This window comes from Montipora capricornis, chromosome 10, assembly GCF_036669925.1.
Source record: "Montipora capricornis isolate CH-2021 chromosome 10, ASM3666992v2, whole genome shotgun sequence".
Lineage (NCBI taxonomy): Eukaryota > Metazoa > Cnidaria > Anthozoa > Scleractinia > Acroporidae > Montipora > Montipora capricornis.
The window spans coordinates 10622003-10649024 of record NC_090892.1 but is presented as its reverse complement, the minus strand read 5'-3'; the positions used below and the strand labels follow the sequence as shown (position 1 = coordinate 10649024).

The following is a 27022-nucleotide window of genomic DNA, read 5'->3' as shown; positions in this document are numbered from 1 at the left end:
ATGCCTTTCGTTCCCGTTCTTATCGTTCCTATCGTTCCCACTTCGTCAAATGCGTTCCATTTTTCGTTCCTTAAGAGCAAATAGTGCCTTATCGTTCTCAGCTGTCGTGCCCATCGTGCCCGATCCTTTCGTGCCCACATGACCATAACCTGCGCTCGCAGGCTTACGTGACCAAAGAAATACTCAATCGCGCCCAAAACCGGAACCGGGCCGATACAAGAAACGTTCGAGAAGACATTCATGAAAATTGTGTTCTGTTGGGCTGTTTGTTTACCATTGGACCTCTTGTTTCTTGGTCTGAATTATTGCCAGCGATATCATTATATCAAGTGTCGGGCGAATTGATCGTTGAGTTACCCGAGAATCCGCCGTAATTTACAAATCGACCGTTCTGTAGATTAAAGACGTCAAAAGATCCGGATTTTAAGATCTAAATCCGGATTTCCCAATCGAAAGCACACTAAATGCCAATCGAGGTTTGCGAGAAAAGATTTTAACAATCCAACTGTGATTTGTATGGCAGAACTTGTCTGTGAATAAACAACGTTTGGATATAACTCCTTGCGTAATGTGTGTATCGAAGGCCAGTCACACTTTAATTCTTCCCGATTAACTTACTTGTTCTCATTAGTAACACTAATGGACAAGTAAGAAGTGACTCGTTGCGAGTGCGAGCTTGGTTTCTTCCAAGTTGGTCTCTATATTAATATTTTCTAGACTACCACGGGTGCCATGTTTTTACTATAAAAGCGCCAAATTTCCTTGTCACTGGTATTGGTGACTTCATCGAAAACGTCACCTCAAAATATCACTTTGCTTTATCTATCGTTCACTTCTTGCAATTTGGGCGAAGTATCCTAAAATAAATTGGTACGAGCAGTTACAAAGTGAAAATAGAGAAGGAAAGATTCTCTGTTGCATGTTCACGTTGTCGTCAAAACCTCAAATATGGTGATTTCACGTCATCTTTATGCAGAGCACCGCAAGAATCCGTCCTAAAATCCGTGCTGCACGTACAGCACGATTATTTATGCTCTTTTAACCAATATCATTGTTTTGCGCCGGTGTTGTGGTCGTTGCCGTCGCCGTCGTAAAAGTCTTAAGCCCCCAAATTATTCTTGGAGGGCGCGCTGGATATGAAGTGATAGATCACCAACGAGGCGCGTATAATAGCCAATGAAGATCATAGACCGGATTAGGGACCTTAGGATTTTTGAGCTTAAATTGCTTTCTGCTACACAAAACGTATAGTCCCTGTTAATGTTTATCATTTCAGAAAACATTACAATTGTACGTGTTAACCGTTACCAACAAATAAGGCTGAGGCTAATATTACTTTTGGCGGTAGGGCAGTTACATGAAGGTAAACACTCATTGTGCAATTCTTGACGTTGTGTCATTTTCTTTGTAATAAGGCAAACTGGTGAAACGTTTCTTTTAACATTAATAAAGGGAAAAATATTATCGAGCGATAATGTTGTTTCATCGCTCGAAAAACTGTTTCAGTGAGGGAAAGTGTCATTTTGGTCATGCAAGTTTAAGCGCTACTGATACATTTCGGCAGATACTTATCATAGAAGGCAACTTATTGGGGCGTCAGTCAATCCTGTGGGTAAAAATGACATGTCAGCTTGAATCTCTTATAACAAAGGATCTGCTTTTACAAGGGGTGTTCTTTCCAGGGTTACTCCACCTGATGTCTAATTCAGTAGTCAAAAATGGGTTTAACTGGCTGAGATCATTTTACCAACAACAACTGCTTTGTTGGCGCTTTAAATTATACTTTCCATAAGAAATATCAACATGATTTCCAAAGGTTTTCTTTCCAAAGGTTATCTTTAATTATCAACATGAGAAAGCTCATGAACATTAAGTTGTAACTGTCTTTAAAGAACACATTAAAGTCCTTGCCACAGGAACTTACAAGTTAATGCCCTTACCATATGATTAGTATGAACGTTCTTTTACTTTTTGAATTATATTTTTATTTTTTAGATACCCTCTTTCAGTTTTTTGGCTTGTCACGATGCGTTTCTCAATTGGTCATGTATCAACCCTAGGTCCTTTACTCCTTCAGTGGTCCATCCCTCAAATTGACTGATAAAGTGCCCAAATTGCACATGTCTCAACCAAGATTGGTCTTGAGATATCGATAAATTGATCAATAGTTCTATTTCGAAAGCTACGTGACAATCAAAACGACTGAATTGCGTACTTTGACAACTGGTACTGAAAAATATAGTAAATGTTATACTGGTTACAACAATTGATAAGGAATTTCTACTCATTCAATATCTAATTAAATGTTAAAATCACAAAGTGTATATAATTGTCAAATAGATTAAGTTTAGAATATATTCAAAGTTGAACAAGATATATAGTTAAAAGAGCATTTGTACAGAACATTTGTCATCGAGATGTCTTTTTGTCAGCATTATTTAAGGGTGCGTTCGATTAACCCAATTCTGGAATAAGAGTAAGTGGAGTGATGATTTCAAACGGTATGTCTGGCTTTTTGAAGCATCACACGATAATAAAGATATATTTAAAATAGCGTTTTAGCCGGTGTTTGACAGTTTTAATGTGAATCTCCGTAAAAACTAAGGATTTCTAACTTCTATTCCATGTATTCCTATTCCGCAATACGGTGAATCGAACGCATCCCAAAAAGTAAAATAATTGAGCTTATGAAGGTAAACTTATAATTATCTTAAAAAATACATTATTAAACTATCACATGATCTTGAATTCATTTCCTGAATTTGCAATTTAATTCCGTTCAGGTGGCCATGGCATTATTACGGAATAAGTGTTCTTTCACAGTTTGTAATTTTTGGCTTTGGATACGCGTTTTGAGCTTTTTGGCCTGTTTGCGACACTCAACTGGTCATGTAATGCATCCTTCTCTTTAACCCTCCTCTTCCTAGAAGAGGTGTTTGTATTCTTTTCAACAGTAGATTGCTCAACCTCTATTGGTCTCAGCTCAAACACTTGTGTGATATCATCATCTGGCAACTCGTCAGACGCCTGCTGCTCTACTTCTGTGATATCATCATCTGGCAACTCGTCATACGCCTGCTGCTCTTTGACTGAAGGATCCTTTTGTGGCTCTTGGGTCTGTGCCTTGTTTTTCATTCTGTTATCCACTATAAAAGAGATTTCGTTTTTATTAACTGTCGACAAGTTTTTCAGTCTTTGGTTAATGTTTATAGCCGTTACTTAGTCGTTTCAGAGGTAACGACAAGGTATATTAATTCCATCAAGTAACTCTCCACTTCAATGAGAGGGTTTTACTTGGACTTCAGCAAATGTGGTGTCCATCTTTCCTTCAGTTAGAGATATTTATCGAAAAGGTGAAGCTAATCCTTCCAACTATGACGACCCTGTCTCAAAATTCAAGCCATTGTAATTATTCTTTCCTTCTTCTCGATGCTAAGAACAGCGAATAATATTAAGCAGGGCCCGGTTGATCGAAAGCCGATTTACTTAATCCAGCATTAGCGTAAACTTTTGTTTCATGTTATCAAATTTTTGGTTTAACGTTTCTTTTGCTTACTTTTTGTTTTTCAAGATTGACTTCTTCCACTGTAAGGTTTTGCCGAATATCAGCAATGAACAGCATTTGGGGCTAATGAAATAAACTCCTTGGTTAATTTAGCGTTACTCGGCTTTTGAGCAACCGGGCCCTGGATGTTTTCGTGCCCTTTTTATTTGATCCTTTAAGACGGCCGCTAACATGATGTCCTTTAGAAAACTGTAATAATTCCTGCAACTGTTCCGTTGCTGTTTTCTTCAGTTTTAATAGCCTCATGATCAGTTGTGAATAATCTTTCAAATAATGGGGTTGTGTATTTTTATGCAAATCAAACTCGTTTTTCCCTGAATCGAAAATTTCGAAAAATCGGCTAACATGTGAAGTCCACATATGGAGCAAAAGTTTTTCAATGATGGTCAAGAAACTTTAAGGGCATAAGCGAAAAAAAAAGGTTGTTGTTACTCACGTGCTCTCACTTCTTTCAAGACCTCTTGACCCATGAAATCATGAAAAATGTAGGCAGCCTGCAGGTTTCTTGCATTCTTTTCATCCCCACTTCGCTTGAGGGTTATTGCTTTTCCATCTTGTACTATTGTATCTGGCATTAGAAACCAAGCCTTTTTACCTATCAATCCGGCCTTTTCCCTCATTATAGCCACGCGCATTTCGTTGGAAGGGATCGGCTGCTCTCCGTAGCGTATAAATTTGCATAACCCCTCAATATTCACAACCATGCAACTCTTGTTGGTTGTGGTGTCCACAACAGTTGGTAATATGAACGTTAGCACCTAAGAAAAGATGAAATGTCATTTTCAAAACTGATGAAATAACGATACGTTACAAAGTACTGGAGTTGATTCTCTCTTTTGTTTTCCTGTCCCTCTTTCTTACATCTTTTTTTTTTTTTACGTTAATTTAAACTTGAACTTGAAGTGTACCTCTCTGGTAATATTTAGTAAGATAACTTAAATTTGTTGGCGTAGATGTGAAAAACACTCATATGATACTACTCAGGAATAAGATATGGGAAATGGGTTGCTCTCGATGCGCCAGGGATGGATATTTTATTCTACAAGTGTCAAAGTATATACTACCCGGCCCATCACCAGGAACCGAGTGTCGCATTCTCAAATCTTCACACGAAAGATATCGATGGCGTCACTGCTTACAAGCTTTTCCGCCATAGCCAAGACTGTTTTGCATTAGACTGGCTTCTACATATATTCCAAACAAATTCCATGGCCAGAGAGCTAAACATATGAATTCAAATTTTCTTTTAAAGAGCTTAATTTTAGGTATTTTACAAGCCGATAATAAAAATTATATCAGTCTATGCAACACCATAATGGGGATTGCCTCGTTAGATACCATAATTATTGATAATCTTGATGTTAGTGATATATTTGGCGTCTGATTTATTACCTCTTGAAGAGGTTTCTCCTTTATAAACTCTGAGATTTCCTTGAGTACGCTGGTTAGCTGGATCTGCTGCTTGACTGAATTTACAGGTGTCGTTCTAGAGGGCTTGCATTCATGATAAATCGGAACGATTTCCCTGGCTATGTGTTCCAAAAAGCTCTCCATGGAAGGTTGTTCGTCTTCAGGGAGCACTTTCAAAGTCTGTATAACATAGTTGTAAAATATGATTCAACATGATATACCCATCCGATTGATAGCGACTTTTTCTTAACCAGGTCCTGCGAGCTTCGAACAACCGGGCTCTGGTTTCTATTTAGAATTAAATAGTCGCCAAAAAAAGGGGGAACCCACGCCCAGATAAAAAGTTAAAAGATAAAAATTAATCACAGCGGGTGACATTTGTTAATTAATCAATTAATTTATTTATTTATTTATTCAACTAACACTGTTGGCTAATTAAGGACGGTGCCTACTAATTCAAAGGTATTTTTGCCGCGGTTTATGATTATGCAGGAAATGTAGATCTTGACGAGTTTCATTGAAATCCAAAAGGAAAATTGGGGGTAACCATGCATTTTTCCACGATAATTCATGAATAATAGTTGTAAAAGCGTTAAAATACAAAGCAATGTATGGCGTTCTTTCTCAAATTGAAGCTTAATTATTTCTCACAAATGCATGGTTAACCCCAATTTCCTTTTTGGATACCAAGACTACTTACTAAGATCTACTTTAACCGGATAGTTTTAAACTGCGCAAAAAGATCCCTGTATTAGTGAGCATCACCGATAGGAAACTCGAGTATCTCGAGATGCGCAGAACGTATGCGCAATAACAATAGTAGGTTCCGTCCTTAAAGTTACTCTATTGGAAAGACTCTTTAATAATAGTGATAAAGAAAAAAATGTTCACCCCGTGTACCTGATTACACACAAGACGCCTGCTTGGAAAAACAAATCAGTAGTGTTGCAACTGTTGCAAGCATCATATACGAGAGATATGGTGTATGCTTACTTGCGTAACTGGAAGACTGGTCGTTGTCAACGCTGAATACATTAGAAACACCATGGTACATTCTACGCACATCCCAGCCATATAACAACATTCCTTTCCGGCATAGTTAATAGAGGGAATGGTTATGAAACCCGACAAATTTCTTTTTGTTCTCTTTTTTGGCCTTGACCGTGCACAAAACACAATAGTTGTTTACTCCGTACTGAGGAACTAACCAATAGAAACGTGTTGATTACGTAACTCATGCATAATGTATGAGCGCAACAAAAAAGATTGTACACGGTCGTGGACTTTCCAACCTAAATCTTGGCATCTTTGTTTGCTTCTTTGATGTTTGCTGAGCTTCCAAACCATTCCTCTCTATTAACTATGTTTCCGGGGATTAGGACATTTGACTGTAGTCTGCGTGGCGTGGGGCATTTGAAGTGGATGCATCAATTCTCGAAAAAGTTTTTTTTTCTTGCGCTCAAGTCATGCACCTTAAAGGAAACAATATCCCTCCCTCTTACGAATAGAACGAGCTCACAATGAAAGGACTAGAAAGGGTTTTAAAAGTTATCTGTGAAGGAAAGGGATTGTTTAATGTCCCACTCGGTTATTTCTGTTTTCTTCAACTTTATTTAGCAACTGCTCATCAACATGTAGTCTGTTAGAGTCAGACGAAGGGAGGTTTTGGGTTTCTAAAAGTTTAGGTTGCACCATTTAATACCAATTTTGAACAGTGGGACAGGAAAGTCCATATGCCCTACGGGTTGATCGTTGAGTTCAATGGATCTGCGCATTACCTCCACAGTTGCGTGAATGCAAAGAGCGTAGTTTTTCTCAATCCTCGTGGACTTATTGTCTGGCCCAAAAAGCCCACAAATCTGAGGTAAAATGTCTTCGAAAATCTTCTTTCGTCCTTCCAGCGAAATCAAACTTTTTCCAACTTTTATTAGGTGCCCAATAGAACTCGAAGCATTCTTCCTAGCTGCTCGTAGAGCCTGTTCCTTTTCGTCTAAGGATATGCCTTCGTGTGGCTCTCTTGGTACTTTAAATGGCAATACGACCAATCTAGATATAATCCTAACAACGAAGAAAAAAATCATGACATAGAATATGGTTAAGTTTCATGTAACACCATAAAAGACGCAATCGCTATACATGGCTCGTGTTTTGTCTTACAATTTCTTTTTCTTATCTCTTAATTCGCATGGGTGTCTTGAAGGGTGCATTCAGTTGGGATTTCAAGAAGAATACACTGAAGATTCCTCTTGCCTCTTTTCACCTGGAGCATTTTTTGTCGGCTTATCTCCTCAATACTTATTCCATTTTGGAAATATTTGCCGTCTCTTGAAAAGCTTATTTCTGATTATACTGAACCGAATTGGGAATAGACGGAATAGTTCCTTAGCGCTTTATTTTGTTGTATCTCAAGCTGTACCTTTCTTTCGCATAAAAACGTGCTACATCCCTGTCATCCTTCATTCTCAAACGGCATAACAGTTTTAGTGCATTCAGCAAATGTTTAAGCGGTCTCTTGGCACTTATTAAAAGCCTTTAACTATTAGATGACGCCCCACCCCCCCCCCCCCCAAAAAAAAAAATATATATATATATCTTCAGTGACATAACCGACTTACTTTGTCCTTTCCGGTGTCCAATTTGATGTCATTATGGGGCAACACCTTGGCTTGCGCTTGCCCCTGTAATTTGCACCGCCAGTCTGTTAAGGAAATAAAATCAAAGATACTTTAACATTTGATAAGGGATAATTTCCTCTTTAACTTTTCAGAAAAAAGTTAACCCGGAAAACGCGAAAGAAACCGCTCTGAGCAGAGTTGAGAACCAACAACAAACTCGACCCATATATGACGACGAGTCCGGAAATCGATTCCCTGCCGCATGATTAGAGAGAGACGAGTGCAACAACCCTGCGCGCTAGATCAAAACAACGTCTCTTAAAAGGGAAGGGTAAATTTTAAAAGCAGCCGTTACTATTACCTGATTAAAGACAGAAACAATTATTTTTTCCATGTCACTTGTCTTTCTGATGTCATCAAGACCAAAACCTAAAGTTGTTCCTGACATATACGTCAAGGCGGCAGTGTAGGTCGTCTCTGAAATATTAAAGAACAGTATATAAATTGTGTTGCTTATCCTTGGTTACAAGAGTGCTAAAAAATTGGCCCACCAATTGCACAAGAATGTAACAGCAACACAACTTGAGGAGGAGAATGGAAAATGCAAGACAAAAATATAAGTAAGGGCGGAGGAGCCACTTATTTGTAGAGAACTGTATGGACCTTTTTTTCGCTGTTCACTCGACGGATGGACAAACTGACAGAAGCAAATCCCTTCCACCCGTTCATTTCTGCGATTCGGTTGAAAAGCGAGTCCTGTTCCAAAAAATCAGGAATATCGTTATTTACGTGCGAATAAAAATCTTGTTTTTTCTTTGAATGCTTCCGCACCAAAACTTGATTGAAAGCAGAGGAAAACAGAGTACTAAAGCTTGTGATTCATCACTTATCCTATTTGCGTGTTAATTAGTCCAGAGCAGGAGTAAGTATATCATGGAGAAATAAAGAGTTGCCAGAACCTTAGTATTAAGAATAGAGATTGCTTTGTTTTGTTTTGTTTGTTTGGAGAAATAAAGAGTTGCCAGAACCTTAGTATTAAGAATAGAGATTGCTTTGTTTTGTTTAGCAGGATAATTTCTACTTCTTGTCATCACGCTCGTTGTGATTTATTAGATGAGTATTAATAAACGACGCCAGATTAAAGTCCCGGGGGGTGGGGGACTCCCATATGAAACAGACGGGGATGCTCGTCGGAAATTTTGAATTTAACCCCTAAAGGAGACCAATCTAGGCGTGGCTTAAGCAAATCTTGACACCTAAAAGAGACCGTTTAAAAACACAAAAATACGACACGCAATGAGTTTTAATGATAAAAAGGCATAATCATCGAATGCTTTTATCTAAAAGGAAAATTTAAAAGGAAATTTGACTTCTGTTTCTCTTCGCGTAATTCTGTGTGACTTCGCCGAACCCTAAACGAGACCTTGGTGGCATAAAATATTGGCGCTTTGCCCGGAACACCCTAAGCGAGACCAAAATCCAAAATTTACACCCCTAAGCGAGACCACGAGCATCCCCGTCTGTTTCATATGGGAGTCCTTCAGAGTCCCCCCCCCCCCCCTCCCGGGATTAAAGTATTTATGTGTCTCTCTAGATAATGCACTCACCGTTGGCGAATATTTTTGATCCAATCAGAGACAAAACTGAATTTAGGGCCGTTGTTTTCCCACTTTGTGGCTCCCCAACAGCAATTGCCATAGGAGTGCAATCAAAATAGTCTATCAACATTTCGTAGTGTAGGGACAAAACGAGGGCGCCAATCAACATAATACCAGACATGAAATTCTCTCCAAGAAATTCTCTCATTGCCTTCACAAGCTGTTGCATCCCGTCTGTTGACAATGGTGTCTTTATCATTGGTGGATCTACTAAGACTTTGTTTTCAAGTCTTGGGGAAAAGACATAGGCTCTATCATTCGGGGGTATTATTAGGCCATCTGCGTCTATTTGCACCTTCCGATTGATGACCCAGACTTCAGAGTTGGGCTGTCTTCCAAGCACCTAAGAGGACGAACAAATGAAAGAGGTTTTCTTCAATTAAATAACACGAAGTTGCGCCTTATAGCGCCGTGCACTTGTTACTGGCATTTTACATGTCTGTCATCGCAAAAGAATAAAAGCCAAGATACAAAGGCAGAAAGCGTTAACGGGTGAATTAACTCACCTTAACGCAGTGAAACTCCTTTTTATTGGAGCTGTCCATGTACTTCTTAATCACGTGTTGAAAGTACGAGGGTAAGTCCGGGTCCAATTGATGATCCTTTGGCACCCACAAAGCATTCGAGAAATTTTTATTCAACACGCTAATGATCGTCTGCGTGCTCATGCAGTCAGCATTGTTCAAGAAGCATCTCCTGAAAATAAAATGGGGAGAAAAAAAAAATGAGTTAATTATGACGTTCATATACAAAATAATCTTGCGTGTATTTCGACAGCCGATGAACGCCCGATTCATAGGAATGAACATCGGTACGGTCCGATTCAAAAAATCTGTCAACAGATTTTTGGAAGTCGGGCCGAAAATCTGAGAGAACCCGCCATTTCAATCACAGGGTATGCGAGTAGGTAATGCGCGCAAATGCTAAAAACAGTGAAGCGTTCAAAATGGCGGATACTAAAAGGACAAAGGGAAGATCTTTGGAGGAAAAATTACAAACCGGCCTTAAGCCTAACCCTAACGTAAGCCTTTGAACAACTGGGGTCTGCTCGTGTTTAAGCCACGACCACCCCCTTCCCCCTACCTCCCTTTGAGGAGGTCCTGTGCCTCTTGTGTGCTACGTTACTTACCTACTTGACTGATCATCGCTTTTAATCACTTTGATGAGATATTCTACAACAATGCCGCGACGTTGATCGTCGTCACTGTCTGCAGAATCTTCTTCTTCGTCGGTTTTAACGACATGCCCCACTACCTCGACGGAGAAATTTGTCTTGCGATGAAAAATCCCATTTTTCATATATCCTATTTCTCCCGAGTACTCGGTCAGCTTGACTTCGGCGTGTGTAGCTTGAGAGCTAAAAGATCAGAAAAGGAACGACTCTCTTAACGTTTTAATAACTGCCTGGCAATTTAATTTGATGTTAGTCGATTGCCTATGGTATTGAAACACCGTCTTACTATGTAAAGGACAGGATTAAATTGTAGACTCGAGCTCTAGGATGGCTCTTGTCAAAGACTCACATATTTCGAACTTATTTGAGTCTCCAGTAGCTCAGTGGTTAGCAGAGTACCCGACTAGATCACGGAGGGTTACGTGTTCAAATCCCACAAGGAGCTTGGGTTTTTCTCGAGTTTCCAGTGGATTCAATTTTCAACATATACGGTGAATAAATAGCATTCTCACCTTAAGAAATGTTATTTATGGTACCAGTAAAAAGTCTTATTTACCGCGGTAAATAAGATAGGCACCACTGCGAATTGATTATATGATAATATTGAGCGATTTTAGTGGACTGCACCGTTTTGTTGACTTTCTTCCACCTTAATGACTACAGTTTAGGCAAATCGTCGGATTACTTGTACATTCAAATATTGTAGGAAATATAACTGGTACAACATATCGGAAGTGTCATTGTATTAAACAGTTACTTTTATAGTTCGGATAACAAATGTTTGTATGGATCAAATACATTCTTTCTAAACTTTCCAATTTTCAAAGCATCATTCCTCAAGGAACTAGTTAACCAGCCATCATACCCTTCCTCCCAATGTTTTATCTCGGGGAAGGGCATGACACATTTACGTTCAAAAACCCGATTTTGAAGCAATATAAATCTTGAAACTCGTCCCGATTGACTACAGAATTGCAAATCACATTTCCGGGTGCTTACCATTTAGCCAAAAAATCCGGATAGAATGATCGTTTCAGGGATTTTAGCGATTTTCCGAATTTCGCTTTACTCTAACCCAGAAACATTCAGATAGTGAAAAACTTCATATTTCTTTACCATTTCTTTTGCTTTTGTGCTTGTCCGGCATTGTTATTTGCCATAATTCGCAAGTCTGTTGTTGTATCTCACAGTGTTTCGATTTTCAGTTACATGGCCGCTCAACCTCATTATTGTGTGAATAGTTCACCCTGAAGTCAAATCAAATGCGTTTCTCAGGAACCCGACAAAGAAGGTTTCGTTACCCGGCAGATGAAATGTAAATATTTATTCAGTTAAATATTACAACAAAATTAAAAAACCAAAGACGGAAGTTTCTTGGCTTAGAGGTAAGTTGTTTTACTCTAAAAACGACGAACGATAAACATCCTTTCACATAATTCATCCAGTTGACACAAGTTGCACCTTTTTTCGTGTATTGACGATGGATTGCCATTAATATTTCGATGAGAATTCGATTCAGAGTTATATATAAAAACTATGTTATTTTTTTATTCATCTGGCTTCAGAATTTCTTTTCTGAAGTATTTTAAGGAAGCCGCAGAGAGAATGTATGGCTACCGTAGAATAGTCGGTCCAAAAGGAGACTATTTAGTTGTATCAGATTTGGCGATAGTGCTTATCAATTGATCGCAATTAAAAGTTTTAGTAAAAGTGCATCGTTCCACTTGCACAGACCCCAAAACGTTTGTAGTTTTGGTAGGTCCCTTTATAATACTATTAAAAGCAACAGGTCAAGAACCCAAAGCCTACTTGTGAAATTAGTGCGGCGACCATCAGTCGAACTAGTTTGACAGAGAATTTCGCGTTCGACTTGTCTTTGTACAAGGAAACTATAGTTCTTTGTCTTGTCTTAGTTTGTATTCCATGAACATGCTCACATATCTTTAGTTCTATTTGCCGTGTCACCGAGGAAAGATCAAGTTTTAAGTGTCAGCGTTTTGGTATCTGTCCCATGAAACTCTCAAAATCCTTCCTGTAGATACTGAAGAATGACCTTATTATATATCTTATAGTTATCGAATCAAAGAAGTTTAGTGAATTCTGTTAGTATTGTATTTGTAAGTTTTTAAGATAGTTTCCGTACTCAGTTTGAATGTAGTTTATTCCGTCATTTACTTCTTAGTTTTCGAAACCGCAACACCACGTTTTACTACGCTTCATCCATTACTGCTCAGTAACATATCTTCCCTTCAATAAACTTTGTTTCAAATGTTACTATCATGTGCTTTTTTGTGGCAAACTGCTTAAGCGCGTGCAAGACTGATTTCTCTTTTATATTAAACGTGGGTTTACTCTATCGCCTGTAGCTAACGATTTTTGCATTCACATCGCTGAGCAATGCTTTTCCTGGACACACTTATTAGAAAATGTTGAGTAGCTGCATGTTGCTACTTAAACCGTAGACGTTCTCAAATTCCATTTTCCTCGGAAATTTGTTTCAGCCACTGGCATCTTGATTTCCAGTTGAAATAAAGTTTATTATATCTTATCGTTCGTCTGATAAAAAGAAAGATTCTGCTTTCCCGCGATTTTTTTGGAAATGCGTTTTTCCTTGAAGGTTTAAAGCGAGTGGAACCGCACCAAATCTCAAGTGGGATTTGCAGAAATAGCCATGATTTTATAGATAAAGTCTGACTTTGCTGACATTTTGATATAGCGTTCTATTTTGTTCCTTTAAATGGAGTATCACGTGCAGGTAATTTCCGGTAGAATCTGTATTAGTTCACGTTCACTATAGAATGACACAAGACAACATCACTCTTGACAGGTGGGGCAAGAAATGTATCAGGCGTACTTTTCCGACCCTCTCCAAAGAAGCAGTTTAGGATTAACTGGTTAATGGCTTTCATATTTTAAAAGGACAGATGATTACGCAACGCGTCTTCAATACGCAGAACTTAATTTTCCGTGATAACCATGTCAATGCCATTTCACGGTGTTAATGAGGTACAAAATGTAAACAACAGTTTCCCTCAAGAATATATCACATTTGTAAGCTGAAGGAGTGATAATTATAACTACAGAGAAAAGAAGGCAGTTAACCATCCCGCCTATTGTTATACTTAAGGATTTCAAGAATGAAAGTGATAGAAGAAAAAAGGAAAAATGAAAAAAAATGCTCGAAATTCCGACATTATGAACGATCTTTTCTGAGATCTTTTCACTGATATCTACCTCCAACAATCGAAGTACGTATTGTGAGCACAGTTCTAGTTCAAAAAGAGGGATTTTCTCGGGAGCAGTTTTAGCATGATAAACGGTAACCATTGAACGTTTAAACTCACTTTTCAGCCAATTCTACATCTGAATTTTGCCCGTCGTCATCCATGTTACCTTCAACTGAGGAAGCAAAAAGAACAAAAAATGTTAGATGTTGTCTCATCAATCCGCAAAAGCATGCTGCTAAGTAGTTCAAGCGGCCGGGCTTGCATGATCTGCGTTTTCTCGTGCGTACTTTTTGAGGTCCTCTTGAAACAGAGTAGATTGGATTATTAAATTTACTTGCTTGGTTTTCTTTGTACTGTACGTTGCCAATCTTACCTTCCTGGTCCATAGCTTGCAGTGTTGGGACCTCTTACGCAGAAACAAGAGGGATATCGGAGAAGTGGTTAACAGTCAATTTATATCTTCCCCCTCTTTGCGGGTGAAGTAGCAATGGATCAATGGTATAGAAGCCAACCTTTTTATGAGGCCACTTGATATAGATGTCAGGCAACGATACTCTTTGCGGTTGAATTCTTTTATTATCGAGCCTAATCTTGATTAGGTTATCATTAGACCATTGTCACTGTGTACCATTCCATCAATATTCATTTCAAACACGTTCATAATGTAGAACTCTTGAAGTGAATTACGTATAAATTGACTTCAGTTGGTGTGAACCATCCGTCCTTAAAAAGTACATGTAAACTATCTAAGAAAAGTCCTTCTCTGTTAATATTAAAGGAATGAAAAGCGAAATGGAATAAAGTTGTGGAATTAATCCTCGATGTCGCCTTATCAAAAAGGTAAACAGAAATGGACGCGTAACGTAAACCCTGCAGATATGATTTGTTTCTTCATCTGCTTCAAGCGTAATTCCTACATAAATTGAGGTCAAGTGCATCATTCTTATAACCCTTGTGCAACAATTCATTTATTGCTTTCGAAACATCTATGAAGTGTAACTGTAAGAATGAGGTTTCGCCTACAAGAGGAAAACGGACCTTGTACTCTTTTAGTTTCTGGGACACAAAAAAGTCATCCTTATCGAAAAAGAAAACAAAAGAGACTCGACCAAGCTATGCTTTGCACACCTGAGTTTTTTCTTGACGTATTTTCAGCTTGTTTCGTGCATTCAAAGGAATGAAGTGCATCAAGCTTTTGACCTTTTTTCCAGAAATAGATTTATCGTTTTCGAGCCAGCTATGGGGCGTTTAACATTACGAAGCAGGTTTCGTCTACAAAACGAAAATGGACCCTGTACCCCTTTTTTTGTGGAAGGTATCCTTATCGAAAAAGGAAAACAAAAGAGACGCGAACAAACTATGCATTGCACACCTGAGTTTTTTCTTGACATGTTTTCAGCTTCTTTCTTGCATTCAAAGGAATGACGTGCGTCAAGCTTTACACCTTTTTTCCAAAAATATATTTATCGTTTTCGAGCCAGCTATGGGACATTTAACATTACGAAGCAGGTTTCGTCTACAAAACGAAAATGGACCCTGTACCCCTTTTTTTGTGGGAGGTATCCTTATCGAAAAAGAAAACAAAAGAGACGCGAACAAACTATGCATTGCACACCTGAGTTTTTTCTTGACATGTTTTCAGCTTCTTTCTTGCATTCAAAGGAATGACGTGCGTCAAGCTTTACACCTTTTTTCCAAAAATATATTTATCGTTTTCGAGCCAGCTATGGGACATTTAACATTACGAAGCAGGTTTCGTCTACAAAACGAAAATGGACCCTGTACCCCTTTTTTGTGGAAGGTATCCTTATCGAAAAAGAAAACAAAAGAGACGCGAACAAACTATGCATTGCACACCTGAGTTTTTTCTTGACATGTTTTCAGCTTCTTTCTTGCATTCAAAGGAACGACGAGCGTCAAGCTTTACACCTTTTTTCCAAAAATATATTTATCGTTTTCGAGCCAGCTATGGGGCGTTTAACATTACGAAGCAGGTTTCGTCTACAAAACGAAAATGGACCCTGTACCCCTTTTTTGTGGAAGGTATCCTTATCGAAAAAGAAAACAAAAGAGACGCGAACAAACTATGCATTGCACACCTGAGTTTTTTCTTGACATGTTTTCAGCTTCTTTCTTGCATTCAAAGGAAAGACGTGCGTCAAGCTTTACACCTTTTTTCCAAACTTATGTTTATCGTTGTAGAGCGAGCTATGGGGCATTTAACATAATGAAGCAGGTTTCCTCTACAAAAGGAAAAAGGGTCTTGTACTCCTTTTTCCGGAAGTTATCCTTATCGAAAAAGACAACAAAGTAGTCGGGAAACTATACACTGCACACCTGATTTTTGTCTTCACCCCTTTTCAGATATTTTTTGCATTCAAGGGAGTGACGTGAATCAATAGTTCGACCCCTTTTACAAAAGGTAGTGTAGAGTGTCAAAGGTGAGAGAGAGGCGTCATATTTCTACGAAACGCAGTAAAGAAAAAACCATTCGTTCAATAAATTTTCGAAGTTGTTCTCCTCACCCTGTATCATTTGGCTTACTTTGTCGTTACTCGCCATAGTTGTGTTCTTCACAGAAAAGAGCCTTAAGGTATTTATTGAGTCGTATTTTCTCACCTGAGGCTTGGGAGTAACTGAGCTAGTCATAATTGTGGTAAGTGTTTGGGTGCAAATTTGCAGACTTGTGTATTTTATGTAGCGATGGATAAATTTAACTGAGTCTAAATGACTGAATCAGTTGATCACACCGAGACAAATCGATCTCTAGAAGAACACTGCCAAAGCAAGGGAGTCAATTATAGAGTTAATTAGCCTGGCTGGGTTGAGCTTCAGTTAATTGAGTCACTTATCCTATTAAAGTACAGTTTTAAATTCCTTCTACCCTTATTTATGTAAGGACGTCGGCTAATGCAAACTTACCATTGAAGAAGCAGACGAAAGCGTTTATTGTTTTCAACATACGTTTACAAAAAGAAACCAATTGCAGGGTAAAAACTAAACAGGACATGTTTGAAAAGAGTTCTTAGTCTAATCCAGAATATTAAACCAGCACAGTAACTTCGAAAATTCGACTTTGAATTCAAAACCATTTCGTTTCGTAGGCGATCGGCTATTTAGTGCGTTAGAGGTCGATTTCATTTCAGTCTTAGTAAAATACCAAACTATACATTTTGAGTGGTCGTCCTTTTTCCTTTCTTTTTTCTTAGATTCAATAAGCAAAATAAAAAAAAATAAAGCAATTATGGGATCGACCTCGGGTCAAGGGAATGACCCCAGACTTCTTTTAACTTACTCACGGTCGTCCAACCTAATTATATATATATATCGTGGAACCCTGTTCATACGGTCACCAACAGACCAAAAAAAATTGGCCGTATTAACGGGGTGGCCGTATTACCGGGGTAGGGTGAAATTCATGACTGAAGGGCCGTAATGACAGATATCGCATGTTCACTTCCAGGACAACTTTTCTCTTTAATAAACAACAAGAATGTACTTACAGTAATTGTATAAAATACTTGAAACTTCGCACATGTTGAAACAACGCATATGTTGTCAACACGGTTTCATGTACATTTCCCTTTTTTTGTACCTTTCTCTCTTCCACTGGGGCTGGCTTTTCTCACTGTATGGAAGGTCCCACAATGCGAGTAAATTGATAAGCCTTACGTCTTTAATTTTTACAGAAAACAGAAAGAGGACATTGGCGGATCCATCGTGGTCCCAATCATGTGAAAAAATGCATTTTTTGGGTCTTTTAATTTAAGCATAAAGAAAGAGAGGCAAAGCGAGAGACGAAGGAACTATGAGAAGGGGTTGGTTTTGCATCGTCTCTCAAAGATATCGTAATTAAAACCGGTGCCGGTGGTTAAATTTGTTCTCACCTTTTTTTTTTCTTAGCATATCTGCCATCTACAACCACTGCACTGATGGTAGTTATGATGAACAAGTACTGCTGGGTGATTCTCATACTTGAACTAGCTCTCTGCTATAAATTCGATCAGGAATTTAAGGCGTTTCTTAAAAAAGTATGCGAAGAGGCTAATGCCGAAATACAGAAAAATGGATTCCTGCATCGCCCACAAATTCGACAGGTTGAATTTTACGATGTACTGGAGAAAACGTGCCCACGAAGTTCACTGAGTTTTCACGACACATTACCTTACATATTGTGTGATCCTTTAAATCAGTTTCCCACCCTATTTAAAAAGGCCGGCGTGACAAAGATTCTTTGCCCATTGTGTTTAAGGAACAAACAAATTCAATATATCAAGGACACGCCTTCATGGAAGAATGGCAAAACTCCAAGACTTAACCCTCGAATAATATATGGAATAAGAAGTCCTATTGCACTCATTTCCAAACTATACTGCTGCTTCGGAGGGCACAAAGAAATTGTTGCCTGTGATCCAGACATTCTTAAACAGCTTCCGGATGCGTATATCGATTTTTATACAAGTCATAAGTCTGGTGTTACAAAAGAACTTTTGCAACTCTGTGAACAACTTTTAGATAAGGGGCTTAGTCTTAACTCCATCGCAGAATTGTCAAAACAACGATATGAGCAGACTTACGAAGAAAACAAATTGAGGTTTTGGCTGGACACACACCCAAAAAAGGGTTCCCTGCTGAAAGTATCAAAGCAGAAATATTTAGAAGGAATGAGCTGGCCCGTTCCTTCAGCGAATCTTTTATCTGCTGCGATATTGTCAAGGTTTGAGAAAGACGAGAAAGCTTTCAGGGGACTCTTTACCTCCTTGTCGGCGGAATGGCTGGCTTGCGATCACACGTACAAATCCGTGGCCAACGTAGGGTACTTCAGAACTACAGATGGAAGATGGATAAAGAAATTCAAAGGCATTTTTGTCATAACAAATGAAAAAGGCCAGCCAGTCCAGTGGAAGTTCACAAAAACTGAACAATTCGAAGAGGTACGAAACATCTTTAACCAACTTGCTGAGCGTTTTCAAACTCAGGGTAAGACACTGAGCGGTATTTTTACAGACACGTGTTGTAAGTGGGCTGGCAAACTAAATGATATATTTCCAGGAGTCTCTGTCAAGCTGGATCTGTTCCACGCCGTGCAACGCTTTACTAGCACGATACCCAAGAGAGCAAAATACCATGCAAAGATTCTTCGAGCCTACGCACTGGTATTTAGGGACCCCAAGGATTTAGGGGAACAACGCGCACTTGAAACCCCTAAACCAGAAGTTCTCATTGATAACTTAAAAAAGTTTCAAAGGGAATGGAAAGACGTGACAGATGGTAATGGTCACCTGGCGTTAAATACCAATGCGACAAGAGAAATGAAAAATATCAAGGTGCATATTCTTAAAGGATGTTTATCAGGCATTCCTCCTGGATGTGGCACTAATAGAAACGAACGATTAAACAAACATTTGAACGACTTTTTGTCTTCAAACAAAATAGGCATTTCCCTTGCTTATGCGAGATGTTTTAGATTGTTTGCAGAACTATCGAGCATGAAAAAAATGACTACGGAATACTTTACTTCTTATAACTGGCAAAATGAGTTAGGTAACGAACATCATTGTGACAACAATTCTAAAGAGTCCAAGGAGCGTTTAGAATCATTTGGCATCGAAAACGAGGCATACCGAGAAAAGGAGGAGTGTTACAAGAAGTGGAACATAAATATTGTAGAAGATGAAAAGATTCAAGCCGTAGATAACTATATCAAATCTCTCCTCGCTGACTGTGACAGTGCATTACAGTCACTTCCATGTCATTCGTACGTCCTCAGTGAACGAGAAGAGACAAAGAGAAAACTGAACATTCTGCACAATTCAATTTGCCTATGGAGGTCTGCAAACTACTTACAAAACATATTTGGAAAAAAAATTGTGCAACACCAATCGTTAATTCAGGATTCTCGACCAGTTAAAACTAACTGGGGAGAAGAAGAAGAAAGGGAAAGTGTAGAGAGTACTCAGGAGACAAATCCCTCGAAAGTACAGGAATTGGCGAACGCGTTTGGGTTTAAAGTATTGGAAATAGAAGGGGATGGCAATTGTTTCTTTTCTGCGGTCGCTGCCCAAATACAGAAGCTTCTAGAAAACCATGACGTATCGACATCACTGATAAATTACTTTCACATGCTTGGCATACACTGTGATGCCTCAACGAAAGACATGGTACGCTTGTTGCGCCGTCTTATTGTCCAGGAATGGACAGGTCCTTTTATCGAAGATTACCAACCATTCTTTGTTGGCGTAGACGTCCAAGAGGAGGCAAGAAATTTTCTAGAAAATGGCCATTTTTCGAGTAGTTTGGGAGATTCCATGCCATTGGCCATGGCAAACGTTTTGCAAATTCCAATAACAATTTTGGCACCACATTACCTGACACCATTTATATCTGTTTTTCCTCGATGTCACGTGGACTGTATCCCTCCTTTGATGTTGGCATATGAAAACAGTGGACCTGGACATTATGACGCGCTAGTACCAGTTAAAGAAAATGATAAAGCAAACACTGCTACTGCTTGTCAAGGCGTTAATCAACTTGGTAGCAGAAACACATCGAGACTTTCATTTTGTCGATGTGGAATCAATGTTAAAAGCAGAGGAACGCTGAGAAGAGTTTATAAGAGCCGTTGTAAATGCATGTCTCTAAAGGGAGAATGCTCATCAAATTGCAAGTGTCAAGGGGAATGTGGAGGAGTTAAGTGCAAGAATGACAACACAACACCTAAAAAATCAACGAAAAATCAAAGAATGTCATGGAAACGTGGATCCCATCCCATAACCTCTAGCCCAACCAAAAAGCCTATTGAAAAGAAGGCTACAACAGGGTCTCTCAATGCTTTAGAGTTTTTTGTTCTTTTTTCCATAGTAAAATATGCTATATCAAAGGACTTATGCTTCAACTGCGAACAGATTTCCAATCTTTATAATGAAATCGCTGACTTACTTTTACAACACGATACTCTTATGTTCCTTCCAATAGAGACACATTCACAAGGAGAATTAGAGCACTCTATTAGACTTGTGAACAAAAATCAGCGAAATGACGTCTAGTGAACGTCAATGGAGGCGTCTGATAACAGTAATTAATGCTATACCATCGGTAAAATGAACCTTTTGCAATCAGCGAAAGAAAATCATTGACCCAATAAACACTTACCAGCTGATTTGTAATCAATGCCTTCTTAGAAATCATAGCTATAAGCCATCAAGCAGGGGCACCCAACGTCAATTTTCGGAAAATATCTTTTTGGAAGGCGATTTGAGATCTAGAATTTTCGGAACATTTGTTGTAGGATTTTCCAACATCTGAAAAATGGTATAATTGCCCATTTTAAACGGATTTTTACCCTAAAAAGGTCACCTAGAATTTTCGGGAGCCTTTTTTCTGGCTGAAATTTTCCAAAAAGAAAAGTTTTGATCTCTATAATTTTCGGATAACTAGACATTCAGCTAGGAAATCCGAACAGATGAAAAATTTTAGGGGATAACAATATGCCTATATCTACCGTTTAAATACTAAAATACGTTTAACAATGCTATGTTTAAGTAGTTTTAAACTATATTCTCGTTGGGTGCCCCTGATCAAGGACAGTTAAACACGAGAACTTTTGCTTAACGATTTATACGATAGCTTACGATGAAGAGTTCTTTTGTAGTTTCTTTCTCCTCTTTTCCCTTTTTGCGCGAGAAGCAAAATTTAAAGGTAATCGAGACTAAAAGATAATTAGCGCTAGTTAAGGAAATACGCAGCATTAATGTTTTACGAAAGCTTCTTCTATTTGGGCCAGTACGAAAATCTTTCTTGTAATAAATAGACACATACTAACGTGTACGTCGAATATTGATTTAGTGTTATTAACGTTTCACCCCAACTGTCCTGAGCGGGATTTGAACCCACGTCCCCCTCATCACTAGTCGGGTGTGATTTCTCCAGAATTTGTCCAGTGTTCGGTCTCCCTTAACTCTCTTTAAAAAAATGTCTCCTCCACTTGGACTGTGAATCCATTTGCGATCATCCTGGAGGTGATACGCTGTTGGATAAAGGGATTGATTCGTTCTGTGTCCGTTTGAGATAGGTTACTGCCTCAGTCATCTGCAGCTCCTGAAGTTTCTACTTTTCAAACTAGCCAAGCCCTTTACTTTAATGATCATTTAATGATTCCTCTCAATCAAGTGTTATGACCCCATCTTTTCCTTCCTGTTTAAACTGCAATCAGTCTAGTTGGCTGTCCCTACTGTAGGCAGTATACCTACTGTAGACAGTATACACAGCTGTTCCCATTATAGACAGTGTAGGTAGCTGTTCCTACTGTAGACAGTGTACATAACTGTTCCTACTGTAGACAGTGTAGACAACCGTTCCCATTGTAGACAGTGTAGATAGGTGTTCCCCATGTAGACAGTGTAGATAACTGTTCCTACTGTAGACAGTGTAGATAGCTGTTCCTATTGTAGACAGTGTAGATAGCTGTTCCTACTGTAGACAATGCAGAGAGCTGTTCCTATTGTAGACAGTGTAGATAGCTGTTCCCATTGTAGACAGTGTATGTAACTGTTCCTACTGTAGACAGTGTAGATAGCTGTTCCTATTGTAGACAGTGTAGATAGCTGTTCCTACTGTAGACAATGCAGAGAGCTGTTCCTATTGTAGACAGTGTAGATAGCTGTTCCCATTGTAGACAGTGTATGTAACTGTTCCTACTGTAGACAGTGTAGATAGCTGTTTCTACTGTAGACAATGTAGATAGCTGTTCCTGTCGTAGACAGTGTAGATAGCTGTTCCCATTGTAGACAGTGTAGATAGCTGTTTCTACTGTAGACAATGTAGATAGCTGTTCCTGTCGTAGACAGTGTAGATAGCTGTTCCCATTGTAGACAGTGTAGATAGCTGTTCCCATTGTAGACAGTGTATATAACTGATCCTAATGTAGACAGTGTAGATAGCTGTTCCCATTGTAGATAGTGTAGATAGCTGTTCCTACTGTAAACAATGTAGATAGCTGTTCCTACTGTAGACAGTGTAGATAATTGTTCCCATTGTAGATAGTGTAGATAGCTGTTCCTACTGTAGACAATGTAGATAGCTGTTCCTACTGTAGACAATGTAGATAGCTGTTCCTATCGTAGACAGTGTGGATAGCTGTTCCCATTGTAGACAGTGTAGATAGCTGTTCCCATTGCGGACAGTGTAGATAGCTGTTCCTACTGTAGACAATGTAGATAGCTGTTCCTACTGTAAACAGTGTAGATAGCTGTTCCCATTGTAGACAGTGTATGTAACTGTTCCTACTGTAGACAATGTAGATAGCTGTTCCCATTGTAGACAGTGTATGTAACTGTTCCTACTGTAGACAGTGTAGATAGCTGTTCCCATAGTAGACAGTGTAGATAGTTGTTCCTACTGTAGACAGTGTAGATAGCTGTTCCTATCGTAGACACTGTAAATAGCTGTTCCTATTGTAGACAGTGTAGATAGCTGTTCCCATTGTAGACAGTGTATGTAACTGTTCCTACTGTAGACAATGTAGATAGCTGTTCCTATTGTAGACACTGTAGATAGCTGTTCCCATTGTAGACAGTGTAGATAGCTGTTCCCATTGTAGACAGTGTAGATAGCTGTTCCCATTGTAGACAGTGTAGATAGCTGTTCCTACTGTAGACACTGTCGATAGCTGTTCCTATTGTAGACAATGTAGATAGCTGTTCCCATTGTAGACAGTGTAGATAGCTGTTCCTACTGTAGACAATGTAGATAGCTGTTCCCATTGTAGACAGTGTAGATAGCTGTTCCTACTGTAGACAGTGTAGATAGCTGTTCCTATTGTAGACAATGTAGATAGCTGTTCCCATCGTAGACAGTGTAGATAGCTGTTCCTACTGTAGACAGTGTAGATAGCTGTTCCTACTGTAGACAGTGTAGATAGCTGTTCCTACTGTAGACAATGTAGATAGCTGTTCCTACTGTAGACAATGTAGATAGCTGTTCCCATTGTAGACAGTGTAGATAGCTGTTCCCATTGTAGACACTGTAGATAGCTGTTCCCATAGTAGACAGTGTAGATAGTTGTTCCTACTGTAGACAGTGTAGATAGCTGTTCCTATTGTAGACACTGTAGATAGCTGTTCCTATTGTAGACAATGTAGATAGCTGTTCCCATTGTAGACAGTGTAGATAGCTGTTCCCATTGTAGACAGTGTAGATAGCTGTTCCCATTGTAGACAGTGTAGATAGCTGTTCCTAATGTAGACAGTGTAGATAGCTGTTCCTATTGTAGACAATGTAGATAGCTGTTCCAATTGTAGACAGTGTAGATAGCTGTTCCCATTGTAGACAGTGTAGATAGCTGTTCCTACTGTAGACAGTGTAGATAGCTGTTCCTATTGTAGACAATGTAGATAGCTGTTCCCATTGTAGACAGTGTAGATAGCTGTTCCTACTGTAGACAATGTAGATAGCTGTTCCTACTGTAGACAATGTAGATAGCTGTTCCCATTGTAGACAGTGTAGATAGCTGTTCCCATTGTAGACACTGTAGATAGCTGTTCCCATAGTAGACAGTGTAGATAGTTGTTCCTACTGTAGACAGTGTAGATAGCTGTTCCTATTGTAGACAGTGTAGATAGCTGTTCCTACTGTAGACAATGTAGATAGCTGTTCCCATTGTAGACAGTGTAGATAGCTGTTTCTACTGTAGACAATGTAGATAGCTGTTCCCATTGTAGACAGTGTAGATAGCTGTTCCCATTGTAGACACTGTAGATAGCTGTTCGCATTGTAGATAGTGTATGTTCCTACTGTAGACAACGTAGATAGCTGTTCCCATTGTAGACAGTGTAGATAGCTGTTCCTACTGTAGACAGTGTAGATAGCTGTACCTACTGTAGACAATGTAGATAGCTGTTCCTACTGTAGACAATGTAGATAGCTGTTTCCATTGTAGACAGTGTAGATAGCTGTTCCTATTGTAGACAATGTAGATAGCTGTTCCCATTGTAGACAATGTAGATAGCTGTTCCCATTGTAGACAGTGTAGATAGCTGTTCCTACTGTAGACAGTGTAGATAGCTGTTCCTATTGTAGACAATGTAGATAGCTGTTCCCATTGTAGACAGTGTAGATAGCTGTTCCCATTGTAGACACTGTAGATAGCTGTTCCCATTGTAGATAGTGTATGTTCCTACTGTAGACAACGTAGATAGCTGTTCCCATTGTAGACAGTGTAGATAGCTGTTCCTACTGTAGACAGTGTAGATAGCTGTTCCTATTGTAGACAATGTAGATAGCTGTTCCCATTGTAGACAGTGTAGATAGCTGTTCCTACTGTACACAATGTAGATAGCTGTTCCTACTGTAGACAATGTAGATAGCTGTTCCCATTGTAGACAGTGTAGATAGCTGTTCCCATTGTAGACACTGTAGATAGCTGTTCCCATAGTAGACAGTGTAGATAGTTGTTCCTACTGTAGACAGTGTAGATAGCTGTTCCTATTGTAGACAGTGTAGATAGCTGTTCCTACTGTAGACAGTGTAGATAGCTGTTCCTATTGTAGACAATGTAGATAGCTGTTCCCATTGTAGACAGTGTAGATAGCTCTTTCCATTGTAGACACTGTAGATAGCTGTTCCTACTGTAGACAGTGTATATAACTGTTTCTACTGTGCCTATTGTAGACAATGTAGATAGCTGTTCCCATTGTAGACAGTGTAGATAGCTGTTCCTACTGTAGACAATGTAGATAGCTGTTCCTACTGTAGACAATGTAGATAGCTGTTCCCATTGTAGACAGTGTAGATAGCTGTTCCTATTGTAGACAATGTAGATAGCTGTTCCCATTGTAGACAGTGTAGATAGCTGTTCCTACTGTAGACAATGTAGATAGCTGTTCCTACTGTAGACAATGTAGATAGCTGTTCCCATTGTAGACAGTGTAGATAGCTGTTCCTATCGTAGACAATGTAGATAGCTGTTCCCATTGTAGACAGTGTAGATAGCTGTTCCTACTGTAGACAATGTAGATAGCTGTTCCTACTGTAGACAATGTAGATAGCTGTTCCCATTGTAGACAGTGTAGATAGCTGTTCCTATTGTAGACAATGTAGATAGCTGTTCCTACTGTAGACAGTGTATATAACTGTTCCTACTGTAGACAGTGTAGATAGTTGTTTCTATGTAGACAGTTCATTTTAGTGTACATGAGGAGTAGCTTACACTTTCCTTTAACTCATTTGCATATATTCGTGATAGCGTATCATGAAATTACGACCCGCACTCGTCGCTCGCGTGCGTTTTCAATCGCGTTGCGTGACAAAGGCATGCAAAGGACTGGGGAAAAGAGAAGGCTTTCAGAAATGCAAATGGCGGGAAATTACTTTTGATCTCAAACCATGCTGTCGTTGACGTTAGAAGCGGATTTTTGACGTACATTGTAAGGAAATTGTTTTCGACTTTTCATACACTAGTTCTTAGTTTAAATATAGCGGCACAAAAGTTAACAAATGTCCGAGCCTTACGCATTTCCCGGGCCGTTTTTAACGGTCGAGCGTGATCGTAGACACAACTGCGCGAATCATTGTTTGAAAAGAAAATTCGAGTGGGAAGAGAGAAGTAAAAATGGCGCTGCAGTCGACATCGAAGATCACGAAATGTGTGCTCAAGAACAGAAGTACAACATGATAAGCGAAGTAAGTTGATCTGCATTATCCAGTTCGCTTCTGTGGAATTTATTTTGCTATTCTTTTGATTAGTACGAAAGTGACAAACGGAAAATAGGCAATAGCAAACAAAGTTTTTTTCTCGCACAGCTGTTTTGAGACTATCGGGTGAATTATGAACTTTTCCGGCTGGAGATCCAGGAATAGCGAAAAACTGTGATCAATGTCCAGTAAACGCTGCCCAAGACCACGGGTAACATTTCAAGACATAGCTTTTCTCAGCACTCCGAAAATTATTATTCAATTTTATCATTTTCTCTCACCTGTCTTCAAAAATAACTGTTATAAGCTTTAAGTTGGGTCTTAACATTGAGCTTTGTTTATAGCGTATCGCAAAATTTCACTCCCCTGAGGGTAAGCAGTAAACATAGTGTTTAAAACAGAAATATATTTTTTTTGATAAATTGTCCCAGGTTTCTTTTTGAATTAATTAATTAAATTCTTTTATCACTAAGCTTATCAACATCATCATCATCATCACCATCATCACCATCATCCTATGCTGTCGTGGAAAGAGCACATTGTGCTTTCACTAGGGTGGATCAGCCGTCTCTATCACCAACAAGCCAAACTGCTTCATCATAGGGGACTGTTACAGTATATCCTTTAAATCTCGGTCATTCACGTCCTTCCATCGCATCTGTTGTATACATGTACCAGGCCAC

General features: G+C 39.0%; 2 protein-coding genes across 6 annotated transcripts in view; one reads left to right on the top strand and one right to left on the bottom strand.

Annotated features, from left to right (window-relative positions):
* Positions 1 to 1817: 1817 nt before the first annotated feature.
* Positions 1818 to 27022, bottom strand: part of LOC138019324 (uncharacterized) — a 32078-nt gene continuing 6873 nt past the window's right edge. Inside the window, exons 2-12 of one of the 2 annotated variants that reach the window (XM_068866072.1) lie at positions 13767 to 13821; positions 10378 to 10605; positions 9755 to 9944; positions 9198 to 9591; positions 7952 to 8067; positions 7591 to 7673; positions 6754 to 7033; positions 4958 to 5155; positions 4002 to 4323; positions 3076 to 3146; positions 1818 to 3027 (exon numbers count right to left, since the gene is read on the bottom strand). In XM_068866072.1, coding sequence (XP_068722173.1) covers positions 2818 to 3027; positions 3076 to 3146; positions 4002 to 4323; positions 4958 to 5155; positions 6754 to 7033; positions 7591 to 7673; positions 7952 to 8067; positions 9198 to 9591; positions 9755 to 9944; positions 10378 to 10605; positions 13767 to 13821 — 2147 coding nt within the window. In that variant the 3' untranslated portion in view covers positions 1818 to 2817. Of the gene's footprint in view, positions 3147 to 4001; positions 4324 to 4957; positions 5156 to 6753; positions 7034 to 7590; positions 7674 to 7951; positions 8068 to 9197; positions 9592 to 9754; positions 9945 to 10377; positions 10606 to 13766; positions 13822 to 27022 lie in introns of both variants that reach the window. The other variant, XM_068866071.1, reaches the window with a different exon arrangement.
* LOC138019666 (uncharacterized) overlaps positions 25964 to 27022 on the top strand; it is a 5969-nt gene continuing 4910 nt past the window's right edge. The window contains exons 1-2 of one of the 4 annotated variants that reach the window (XM_068866521.1): positions 25964 to 26327; positions 26813 to 27022. The exon at positions 26813 to 27022 is cut by the window's right edge and continues 166 nt beyond it. Coding sequence is in view for 2 of the 4 variants with exons in the window: in XM_068866519.1 (XP_068722620.1) it covers positions 26142 to 26327 (186 nt within the window). In the remaining 2 variants the exon portion in view is untranslated. The remainder of the gene's footprint in view (positions 26328 to 26812) is intronic. The other 3 variants (XM_068866520.1, XM_068866519.1, XM_068866518.1) reach the window with 3 other exon arrangements.